We start from the raw sequence: 12233 nt of genomic DNA on the forward strand, positions 1-12233 counted from the left end.
TAAATAAATAAATAAAGCAATTTAAAAATTGTTTGAGCCGGGCAGCGGTGGCTCACGCCTTTAATCCCAGCACTCGGGAGGCAGAGGCAGGCGGATCTCTGTGAGTTCGAGACCAGCCTGGTCTACAAGAGCTAGTTCCAGGACAGGCTCCAAAGCTACAGAGAAACCCTGTCTCGAAAAACCAAAAAAAAAAAAAAAAAAAAAAAATTGTTTGAAATGGCTGATGCAGAAAAATCATGAATTTGAGGCCAGCCAGAGCTACAGAGCAGGACCTTACATTAAGTTTTAAAACTCAGGGTAGTGGCATATTATTGCCCACTCTCCACAGCTTCTGCAAGAAGTAAAATTCAGCCAGCACATGGCTCTAATGCTGGGTGCCAAGGAGCTGACAAATTCTTGGTTACAAGGAGGCAGCCTGGGCTACATGAGACCCTGTCTCAAAAAACAAAAACTAGAAAGAGAGTCACATAAAATGCTTAACAGAGGTCCTAGAACAAGGAAAATATTCAAAATAATGCAATGATTGTAATTATTACTTTTACTATTTTTTTATTTTTACTTTTTTTAACTGTTAATGTAACAAGAAGGACAATGTAGTTTTGTAGTTAAGCAATACACTCCACAACCTAAATGCTTAGGTTTAATTTACATTTTACTACTGGAGCTGAGTGACTCTGAGCAAGTACTTAACTTCTCTGTGTCTTCATTTCATTCTCAGAATCATGAGGATTGTACCTACTCCAGGCAGGTGCTGTGATCACTGTGTCCTTGTACGGGGATCATTGTATCCTTGTCCTTGTACCGGGAGTACTCTGAGAAGTGCCTGCCCGGCACATAGTAAACACTACAGGCGTGATTCAGGACTAGGCTCTGTGAATGTTGTCTCCTTGATTCTCTGGAACAGTTCCACAAAGCCCACAGGACCACTACTCCACTCCGAAGCTGGGTGACCATGGGCGCGCTACCTCCCTTGTCTGCGCCTGCTTTGATTTATCTACCAAATACATTATTATGACTTCTAGGTTGTGAGGGTTGCATTAGTGAGGGATGAGCCGTGGGAAGCTTGTCGATCCCAGTTAATTAGGCCCAGGATCCAAAGCTCTGCCTGAAACCAGCTTCTGCCCCACCCTGCGCTCCCTCCTCTCCCTGTCCTCGGATTCAGGCCCTCTGCGCACCAGGGGGCCGCGGCCTTGCCCGCAGCCAGGCCCTATTTCTGGGGACCGAGCGATCCCGAAGCCTTGCCAAACTTCCCTGGGGATCGGGTTTCTGCTGACGCCGTGCCAGGCACGTCTGCTTCCAGGAACCGGCAGCCGCATTTAGCCGCGGGCCGCACATGAAAGGCTCTAGTCGGAAACGTGACGTCGTGTCAACAGGCGCGGCAGGTCAGCGCTGGGTGAGACCATCCCGGCAGCCCCGCCGAGCACGCCCTGACTGAAGCCGGCCAGATCCCAGGCCTCTGCGCTCCTTGGCCTCAGAGTCCATGCTTCACCCCTCACGGCTCTCTCTCTCTCTCACACACACACACACCCGTTTAAACAGAGGCCTTCTTTGTCCCCAACCGGGCTGAAGGCTGGGATGTGAGCCACTTCACACACCTTCCTGAACACCCTTGGATCCTCTCCCGAAACCCTGCTTTGGAAAAGTTCAGGACGCTCTGGAGGCAGAAAAACAGACGGGCAGCTGCGCCTCTGGGGGGCTTCACAAGGCAGCCTCTAGAAGAGACATTCTGGGTTGTCAGCCTGTGCAGCCCTCAAATCTATTCTTAGTTCAGGGTGCTCGAACCACTTCCTGATGTCCACAGCTACTCCCTGAGTCATAGACTGGGAGAGAGTTGCGGGGTGGGCTTAGCAGGCCCAAAGGTTGCAAGAGCATACTACCTAAGGCAGGACTTAGGGACCGTCTGAACCAAAAACTAGTGTAAGACTCAGAGTCCTTAAGTGTCTAGTTAGGACAGGCATGAGAGGGTCTTGACAGAACACCAAGTTTTAGAGGCCTCAGTCCCCCAAGTCCAGGCTCCTGCCCAGCACTGTGTGGCTTGGAGACAGTTGTGCCCTTCCATCGGGCACTGAACCACTGAACATTCACTTTCATTTACAGACCCCCTAGGAGTCAGAGGTGACATTTGAAAGGCAGGTGGTGCTGAGACTCCCTGGGGTTGGCTTCCCTGGAAGGGAGTACTCCAGACAGTTAGACGGTTCTGGATGATTCAGATACTCTGGGGCCTGGATCATGTCCATCGGGAAACCTCAGGACAAATCGAGACGATGAGAAGAAAGCAAAAATACTCAGCTGGGCCATTTCCCACCTAATTATTATTTTTAAATAAGAGCACCGATACTCATTCCTGCACACACCCAGAGAAGAAGTTGGAAGACCGTAGAAAATAATTATGGACTGTTGCCTTCAGCAGCACTGTATGGGGAATCCATTAGAACTTTGTAGATTTCAAAGTGTTAGCCTGCCTTGGGAAAGAAGCACTATCTCCAACCAATTATTATTGCTGAATAATCCATTAAATCTTTCCTCAATGTGCATAGCCCTATGGCAGCCTCCCTAGACACTCCAGCCCATGAGCTTGTACCCTGGATCTTCTCGTCAAGTTCCAAAGCTGCGTGAGGTAAGTGGTTGTTGCTTACCTCTGGAAACAGGGATAGAGTGAGTGCAGATCCCTGACAAGAGTTCATGAAAAAATAATGAGGACTGAGGAGGTAGCTCACTTGGCAGAGTGTTTGCCTAAGATGTGTGAGGCCCTGAGTTCAATCCCCAGCACTACATAAAACCAGGTGCGGGGGTGGGGGCCGGAGGCATGCCTCTACTGCTCCAGGAAGCCTGACTGTGATCTCGGCATTCAGAAGGTGGAAACAGGAGATCCACTCAACGCCAGCCGTGGCTACAAATCAAATTTAATGCCAACATGGGCTATTACATGTGACCCTGCCTCAAAATGAATTAATGAATGAATAAATAAAACAAAAATAATCCAGCATTTACCTACTACATTGACTCGGCTTATTCCTAATGTCAGGCACATGAAAAGCTCAGTGCAATTATACTGAAACTAAGTAGGCACTGTCTTCAAGCAAGGCGATACGGAAAAACCATGACATTAAGGTATCTTTAAAACCAAGGAGACCATTTCTCTTCCACAGGAAAAAGATTATTTTATTAAGTATTTTTAAAACAACTACTTAACATTTACTTAGATAAAAATATTTACAGTTTCACACCTTCAGGAAGGTTCCAAAATATAAACACTGTAACCTCTCCTCTCTCTAGAGAAAAAGAATTATTCTTCTCTTCAAAAACAGGAATACATTCATTTTTCTCACTGTGTAGATCAAGTAATTATACAAATAGACCTCTGAAACATTTTCCTTTGTCATATATTTATATAATATATATTTATAACAGCTTTACAAATAAAGGCAACGATTTTTTTTTATGCCCAAATAAAAAATGGGAAAAGAAGTTAAAACACAAGCATAGTGCATTTCGAGAAGCTGGTGCAGGGCTGGCTGAGCAAGTCAAGAAAACAAGGACTCTGGATCAAAAATAAAACTTCCTTAAAGGAGACAGAATCCTTTTTAGCAATAGGGCCACTCCATATGCTGCCGGGCAAGAGGAATTAGCCTACAGAAAGGATCTCGGGATGCCAAAGCTCTGCCTTGGAGAAGCTCAGCTTGGTTCGAAGCTTGCGGAAGGACTTGAGATCCGAGTCTAGCTGAGGAATAAGTGTAGCAATTGATTACTTAGCTTTGTACACTTTGGGACACTCAGGGCATCTGCCATCTCTGAGACCCTCCTTTGGTTTCCTGGATGGCTCACGGTAGAAGAGAGACCTAGAAAACAGGTGCCACACGTCTGGAACCAGTCTGGTCCACCTCAGTTCCCTAGCAGCTCAGCTTGTACAAAGGGGGCCATTTTCAGTTCCGTAGTAAGCTAATCACCACAAAAGCCTGAGTTAGGGAACTGCATTCATGTCTTTATTCATCGGAGGCAGGGGTGGGGGAGGAGACCTGCAGAAATTTGCCCAAACCACTACCGTGACATGCCAGCGTCGTCTACCTCACCACCTTAGCAGAGAGCTCCGTCTGACCACTGTCAGTCGGGTCTGAGTCACGTCGACAATAAAGAGAGAAGAAGGGTGGGGTCCTAACAGCTGGCTGGAAGCTGCGCTCTGGAAAGTCCTCGTTTGAAACTACCTTTTCTCAAAGCCACAGACAGACCCAGCTCCCAAACTGGAGTGACTCACAGATGGAGCTTTTGAAGCTTATGAAAATCCAACTGATTTGTATCAAAGGGGGCTCTTCTATGGGTAGGGAAAAGCCCAGAGAACTGACTGCTACAGTCCTGTCATCTGATGTTAGGTCATCCCTTTCATGTCTTCCCTGTGTCAGAAGGAACTTAATGTCCTATACATACATACAAACACACACACACACACACACACACACACACACACACACACATTCCGAATCTTTTATGTGGGTCTGCATGGTGGGCCGACCTTTGTGGTTTTGGAATTAGGGAGGAAGGAAAGCGAAGCAGCAGGAGATCTCTTTCAAGAGTTCAGTCTTTGGTTTCTAAGTTTAAAGGGGGGATCTGCTTCAGAGCCTGGAGCAAGGCTGAAGAGTCGAGGGACGAATGTGCCAAGGGAGAAGGGAGTCTCTGGGGCAGGAGCAAGGGAGTCGGGATCTTGTCTGGGTTCATGAAGCTGGAGAGGGCTGCTGCAGAGGTGTTGAGGCCTGGGTATAAGACCGGCACAGAGGTGGGGTACCAGCATTTATCCAGCATAGGCAGGTAGGCAGTTGCCGACGGTGGGATGAGATAGAAGGGCAGGCAAAAGGGAGGCTGATGTGGGTGCGGGCCCAGAAATGGGGAACCCATCAGGTCACTGCCAGCGAAGTGGCCTTCCTCATCCGAGAGCTGCATCCGGCTCTTTTTGGTGGGGGGCTCTTCAGATTCTTGTTTAATTGTGCTGACGCGATCTCCCATGGTGAGCCTGCGACTGTGATGGCTTTTGAAGTACGACTGGTCACTGCGCACGTCACCCTTCTCCAGCTCCCCTCCATAGCCACTGTCTGTGTCAGTGTCGCTCCCGCTCTGCTCCCCACCGGAGGGGGCGAAAGTCCGCTGGATGACTGGCACACAGTTTTTCCCAGGCCCTTCCGATCCCTTGGCCAGGAAACTGGGTTTCTCTTTGAAGTCCATGGCTTTGGGAGCCGAGTCCGATGGCTTCCTGGAAGTACCACCCTGCAGCAGCTCAGCAACCACGCGGTGGAGATGAGTGACAAGCTGCGAAGACTTCAGGTCCCGAGTGTTCTCATGCTTGGCCAGGTACTGAAGCACCTCCCGGGCACATGTCTGGAAACCTGAGCAGAACATTTCTTGTCCTGCTTCGATATTTCTTCCCGACAGCTCACCTGAAAAAAAAAAGTCCCAGAAAGAAGGCTTTTAGGTTTGTTAAAAAAAAAAACAAAAACTGTCAATCAATTTATTTCCAACTCCAAAAGTAATATGTCTATAGAATTATGATGAAAAGTATAAAACATGAAATCCACACATTCCTACCACTTAGAGAGGTTTTTTTTCTTATATGCTTGGGCTTTGATACTAAGCACAATGGGGTATCAATAGGCTCCATACATTCCCCTGTCCCCAAATAAGATTTTTAATGCCTTTATAATATCGCAGAGAAATAGACCGAGTTATTTCTATTCTTGTTGACTTGTAGGTTAGTATCTGTGGTTTTCCTTGTGACACAAAACAGTGAACATGCTAGTGTATTTATAAGTTCAACAATCATACTTTTTTTTTCTTCCAAGGCAGTCTCGTTCTAGCCTAGATTGATATTGGGTTTACTCTGCAACCCAGGCTGGTCTTGAACTCATATTGAGCTTATCTCAACTTTCAAGAGTGCTGGGATTATAAGGCTTAGCTACCACACCTATCTCCGGTCAACTAGTATAGCAACCATCTCTTGAAAGAAGGCGGCTAGCAGGCATACACAATACAGAAACAATACCACCTAAAGAAACATCTCCCCATTTTAAAGATAGGGTTTCCCTATTTTGTCTTAGATGTCTTGGGAATTCACTATGCAAAACAGGTTGGCCTTGAACTTATGGGGCTCTGTTTGCCTCTCAAGTGCTAGGACTCAAGGCGTGAATACCATAAAAGCTGTAGCTCACGCCCGGAATCCCGCCACGTGGGAGGTTGAAGCTGGAGGATTGCTCCTGAGTTTTAGGAAAGCCAGGACTACAGATTGAGACCTTGTCTCAAAACAAGAACAAACCAGGGCGATGACAACAGTAAAAAATAAAACCCACAAAACTAAAACTAACAACTTCCGTATACACAGAAACCTAACCTATTGAACAAATAGTTGCATTTCCCCTGTGAACTTTAACTGGGAAACTCTTTATTTGTAAGTCTTTTCCACATACTGTATCCATGACTCCCCTAGAGATCAGTTCTGATCAACTTTCTATATTTAGAAAGAAAGCTGGCAGACACACTAGCTTGGTTTTTGTGATTCTCATATTGGCCTTGGCCAGGACAGAGAATGCCTGTGGGGTATGTGTAAGGATTCCCCCTGGCCTGACCTGTATGATCCGGAGGGGAGAGAAGACAGTGTCTCTGAGTCTCTGAGATTCCGTAGAAATAAATGATGAAACCAGTGGTTTCGTTAGATTGTGCAATTTGCCAAGATACCTAGTGGCTATTCAGGGAACCACAATGAAATGCAGGGGGAAAAAAACCTGCTGTCATCCTGTCAAAGACTACACCCCACATCCAAAGGCAAGGAAACAAAGAAACAGGAAAATGCTGGGGCAGACCTGTGTTCTGTTCACCTGTCATCGAGGGCTCAGAAGACCAACTGTAAAACACCCACAACACAAATTAGAGGTGCCTTGGCATTTTAAAGAGGAATGGGAAAGTCTCCTAGAATCTAGACACTCTCAGGCCAAAATGTCACAGGATCGTTTCATTACTGAACTAATACGCATTCATTCCAGGTGGCACACAGTGGCATTCCGAATGGAAAGTATGACTTTTAGGAAAGAATAAAAAAGCATCTCCTCCGATGAATGTGCAAAAGTGAACAGTGGCAGGCGGGTCAGATGCCACAGTGAGTCCAGGGCTCTGTGTGCTGCACTCTTGGGAAAAGATGCTAATCAGACCCCAGCACTTACCAGCTTGCAATCCGCTCTGAAGGGCAATGATTTTTTGTTGCTGCTGATCAATTAGATTTGTCAGTGCTTTCACATGCTTCAGCGTAAGCTCCAGAACCACCGCTTTCTCCAAGTGACCCAAAGTCTGGGGGAAAACAAAGAACTTCTGTCACCCCTGAGGTCAGAGAAGTCCCCGCAGACACTTACTTGTGATGAGAACAGGCTGTAAACAACAACAGAGACAGGAAGAGCCTTTCCTGCCTCACTGCATTTAAAGTTTGCAGATGTTTGAACATATACATATAGACGATCAAAGGATTCAAAAAACTAAGCACGTGTCATCTGTCTTTGGGGGCATTTTGGTAGCTGTTACAGTCTCAGGAGGGAGCTGACAGATAGATTTCTCCAGCAGCTGGCCTGACCTTAACTCCGGGGACTCCGGAGATAACATTTCCCTGCTATGGTGTCAACCCAGGGAGGGACGTCTACTGTGTCTGGCAACCCGGAGGCTTTCCCTCTGTGTGTGTGTGTGTGTGTGTGTGTGTGTGTTTCCCGGACACCCTTTCAGAACGTCCAGCTCAGGCAGGCTCTTCGTCTTCCTTTCCAAATCCTTTTCCCGAAGGAAAAGCTAGAAAGCTTTTGGCTACCACTTAAGGGTATGATGGGAAGAAAAAGCACACATTAAAAAGTATGTCATTTTAGGGAAGGAAGATGGAAGGAAAAGAACTTAATTGTGTGTGTGTGTGTGTGTGTGTGTGTGTGTGTGTATACGGTTTGCTCCTTTAAGTCAGGCAAACTACAAGGCGGTGAAAAATCACCAAAAGGAGGCTGTGCTAGTATTGGAGCCAACTTAAAGAGGCTCCAGAGGGTTCTGGTTCTGCCTCTGCCTGGAGGTCCTGGGACTGTTGATGGGTTCCCTCCAACCCAGAGCTACCCAGAGCTTTGATCCGCCCGTCTAGCCTGTAGTTCCACGTGACGCCTGCAGGCGGCGAGTGACCCCCATCCGCCCTCTGGGCAGAAGAGCTGGGTTGGAGCGCAGCCAGCTTCTCACTTACTGTAAGTTTGAGGTGTTCGGGTAGGAGATCCTTCAGCTGGGCAATGCACTCGTTAATCCGGTCACGTCTCTTTTTCTCAATCAGCCGATGCGGCAATTTGTAAGTTTCCTGCAAGGAGTACATGGAAGAGATGGGTGCCTGGGGAAAGGAACATAAAGTCTCCCTTCCTCCCCGCCAGGCAGCAGGAAAATAAATCCTGCAAGGGCGCAGAGACGCACCCAGAATCACCTTCTCTGCCCCGTCTTTCCCAAGTCACTCAGTTGTGACAATGAGCTCACCACATCTTGAATCCCCCAGTAAACCTCCAAAGAAGCAAACTTTTCTTGAAAACTCTGCGCACTTGAGGGGTTATGGAAGGGGGTCCCCAGGGATGCACCTACCTTGCTGTCCTCGCTCCGTTTTATCCCCCGCCTGGACTTGTACACTTGGTACATGTGGGCAAAATCCATCCTGTTGGGAGAGGGGCCAGAAAGAGCCGTGACTCCCGAGTGCGCACTGGCTGCAGGCTCCCTATTGATGCAAGAATCCCCCTATGTTCCCAGAGGTGCACCAAGTTGAGAGCGGAGCAGAACACAAGGCTAGGAGCGGAGACCTGAAGGGGTCACACTGCACACTTACCCTGACAGGTCTCCATGCTCCAGTCCCGGCGCTTTGGGCAGGCAGGTAGGAGGTGGTTGCGCGCTGGGGATCCGCTCCATGATGCGGCGAGCCGGGGCCACTGCGCGCTTCTGTCTGCACTTAGCAGAGCGTCTGAGGAAGGACTGCCCTGGAAGCGAGGACCCGAGGGTCTCAAGGGGTATGTTCCTCTGAGCTAGCCTGAGCTTCCTTGCAATGCGCTGGACTGGCAGGAGCCGGGGCTTTGAGGCACCGCTTAGTTGGGGGCGTGCATGGCCGGGTGTCCCCGCGGCTTCTGGCTCCCGCTCTGCGCACAGACTGGCGGTGTGTGCTCGCTGCGCTGTCTGCGCCGTGCGAGCCAAGTGAATGAGAAGTGGGGCGGGCGGGGAGGCGGGAGGGAAGGGGGGTTGCTTAGGGCGGAGCGGGAGGGGGGGGTTGTTGGAGGGGGACGAGCCGAGGAGTAAGGAGAGGCTGCGGGCTGGGTTAAATGGGAGCGAGTGGGTGGGTAGAAGCTACGTGTTCTACCCTGTGACTCCAAGCACGTCTGGCCGCTGCCGGGGAGGGAAGGAGAGACCTGCCCGCCCTCCCCCGGCTTCATCACATGAGTCTCACGTGTTGGACAACGCTCAGGCGGCTGCGAAGTGCCCCCCCCCTCCCCGGGCCCCAGGTGTCTGCGGCTGCGGCCTCCTTTCCCCGAAAGAGGGGGTGGCAGCGCAGCCCGAGTCCTGCCCAGCTGGGTGGGGGGCACGGAAGCTGGAAGGAACCGGGGGGGGGGGGGGTTGGTAACGTGGGCGAACCTGCCCCAGGGAAATGAAGTAAGTTCCCGTCTCCTGGGAGGGAACGGGGGAGGACGGATCCGCCCGCGTCTGACTCAAGCCGGGAGAGGAATATCCCCTCGGTCGCTCCAGCCCAGCCCTCTTCCTCCTCCCCCGCCTGGCCCGCTCCTAGGAACCGGTGTGCAGCGGAGGGAGTCGTCGTCCCCCTCTTGGCCTTCCCCAGAGGCTGGGGTTTCTTTCCGTCCCTGCTTCCCAGCCCCCCAGCGCTCTGCCCAGTGTCCAGGAATTGCCCGCCTTGGGGAGGGACCGAGGGCGGGGCGGATGTCACCCCATGGGAAGCAGGCAGGCGGCCAGGAGCTAGGGCAGCCGAGGCCGCCGCCGAGCACGCCGCGCGCACCTGACCGTGGACCGTGTGAGCTGCGCCGGCCCCTCACTCTCCCGGGAGCTCAGCTCCGGGGCGCAGCCTGCGGGTGGCCCGGCACCCGACTGGCGCGCACCCATCTCCTCCCGCCTTTCAGGGTGCCTCACTGCCCCCATCCACCCTGGCTAGTCAAGCACAGAAAGATACCGGGCACAGTGCCCGGCGTTCCCTCCCTCCTCTGCCCCCTCCGGAGCAGAGGCGTCCGGGTCGCCTCCCCTCCGGCTGCAGCGTTACACAACCGAGGCGACGGCGCCTGCCCTGCAGCAGCGCGGGGCGTGACGCTTCACGTGGCCAGGACGCGGGCCGTAGCTCGGTTCCCAGCAAGCCTCTCCGCGCCGGCATCCAAGCTGTGACCCCCGCGCAAACTGGGGTTGCCAGCCTGCATGGGATCCCGCTGCTAACCAGGAACTTGGGTGGCGCTGTTGGCGGTCTATTCCAGGGCAGGAGGAGAAAGAAGCGGGGGAGGAGGGGGCACCCAAAAACCTCTTGGTCTATCTCAGTGAAATCTCCACATTTATGAAGTACAAGTTCGCTGAGCCCCTTTCCCATTGTTAGGAGTCGTGCTTGCGGATAGAGACCGCGGAGAATCAACACGGATTTTGACCTTGAATTTACAGGGACCTTGGGAAGGAGCCAACGAGGCCAATCTGAAGACAGCCTTCAGAAAAAAAAAAAAAAAAAAAAAAAAAAAAAGTCTATCGGGGCCACTGGCAGAGAATAAAAGATGAGGTTTTAATTTAATACTAACCAAGACGTTTAGGTAGTAGAGGTTAACTCGCAGGCCCGTGCGTGAGAGGCACAAAGGGTAGCTCCAGCGGCCCCAGCTCTCTGCAATCTCTTTAGCGGACTCCCCCTCCCCCGCGGGGGTCCCCCCTCCCTCCCTCCCCACCTGTCTGCCTTGGAAAAGTCTGGTCTCTTTGACCTTCTAACAGCCCGGAGCTGGGAAAGCATCTGAAACGCAGAACCTGCAGCGCAGTAAGCTACGCTGACACACAGCAAGGGGCCAGTGGAAATTGATGACTAAAATAAGGCCTGGCTGGGGATTTCACTGACCTCTGCGCTCCCCTGCCCTGCGAACTCGGGGAGTTGAGAGATGACTGTTAACCTTCCCCACCGTGCTTGGGGTCAGTCACCCGGCAGCGGAGTGACCTGGCCTAGGGAACTGGGGGAAAATAAGGTCACTGCTGGGACGGGCTGCAGTTTTGGGGGTCAGCCTTAATTGGCAGTTTTCTGACGACCTGGAGAACTGGGATTCACATGTTGACCAAACTGGGAGTGCATTTCCTTCAGGTCGCTCAAGCTCCCACTTCCTGTTTATGTTTCACAAGCGTCAAACCCATTAGCAAGTGTGAGAAATGATTGCTTTTCTAACTGTTCACTGGCTGACCTCACTTTGGGGCTTAGAGATCCATCCCTCCCTGAACGGATGTTATTTGGCGGGTTATCATCAATCTCTTCGGAGGGAATAAATGCTCCCACCTTCCTGCCAGGAGGTGGGCAGGAGGAGCTGAGGGTGGGGGTGGGGGATTGCGACCTTCTGATGACTCTAATAAGGGGGAAGTGTTGTCATGGTTGCCTCAAAACCGTAGTTCCACCAGGAAATACATTCTCTCAGAGGAAGGAGCTTAAGTCCTCTCTTGCGCCGCCCGCCCTCCCGCGCCCTCCTGCCCCTCCTCCGCCCAAGAGTGAATCCCAGCAATCCTGCCTGCTTGGTTCTAGGCTGAGGAAAATGTCACCCTTAAAATTATTTGAGTGATCAGTAATCTCTGTTTTTACTTGCGGTGCAGTTAGAAAGAACAAAATGTGTGCATTGCCCTCTTAAAAAATTTAAAACAATTATTTACAGGCTCCAAATACATCTTCAGGTAGGCCTCGACCTCCCAATTCTCCTGCCTCAGTTTCCTCAGTTTTGAGGATTATAGATATCGACTAATTTCTTCTTTTTACTTGTTCCATATATCGTCTCAGATTTCAATATTATCCCCATCCTGCCGTGTCTGGATTTCTTTTTAAAATCTGAGAAAGGAAAGGAGGGGGAGAGAGAAAAAGAGAATGAAATAGCAAGAGAGAGAGAGAGAGAGAGAGAGAGAGAGAGAGAGAGAGAGAGAGAGAGACACAATGTGTGGTTTGGAGCTGGTGTTGTAGCTTGGTAGAGAGCTCCCTTGTTATGCAGTACAGCCTGGGTTCTGTA

The 12233-nt window shown here is 50.7% G+C and overlaps 1 protein-coding gene across 1 annotated transcript; it reads right to left on the bottom strand.

The window, feature by feature from the left end:
* Nucleotides 1-3135: 3135 nt before the first annotated feature.
* On the bottom strand, nt 3136-9236 carry Bhlhe40 (basic helix-loop-helix family member e40). The gene is made up of 5 exons (XM_038320565.1): nt 8849-9236; nt 8611-8680; nt 8231-8338; nt 7197-7320; nt 3136-5423 (listed from the first exon to the last, which is right to left on the bottom strand). The coding sequence occupies exons 1-5, from the start codon at nt 8926-8928 to the stop codon at nt 4570-4572; spliced, it is 1236 nt and encodes a 411-aa protein (XP_038176493.1). The 5' UTR covers nt 8929-9236; the 3' UTR covers nt 3136-4569.
* Between the last annotated feature and the right edge of the window lie 2997 nt (nt 9237-12233).

Source organism: Arvicola amphibius, chromosome 2 (assembly GCF_903992535.2).
Source record: "Arvicola amphibius chromosome 2, mArvAmp1.2, whole genome shotgun sequence".
In the NCBI taxonomy this organism is placed as follows: domain Eukaryota; kingdom Metazoa; phylum Chordata; class Mammalia; order Rodentia; family Cricetidae; genus Arvicola; species Arvicola amphibius.

Coding starts and splice junctions, on each gene's coding strand:
- Bhlhe40 (XM_038320565.1), bottom strand. CDS start 8,928: ATGGAGCGGATCCCCAGCGCGCAACCACCTCCTACCTGCCTGCCCAAA. Junction 7,321..8,230: donor CCGAACACCTCAAACTTACA/GTAAGTGAGAAG, acceptor GTTTTCCCCCAG/ACTTTGGGTCACTTGGAGAA. Junction 5,424..7,196: donor TCAGAGCGGATTGCAAGCTG/GTAAGTGCTGGG, acceptor TTTTTTTTTCAG/GTGAGCTGTCGGGAAGAAAT.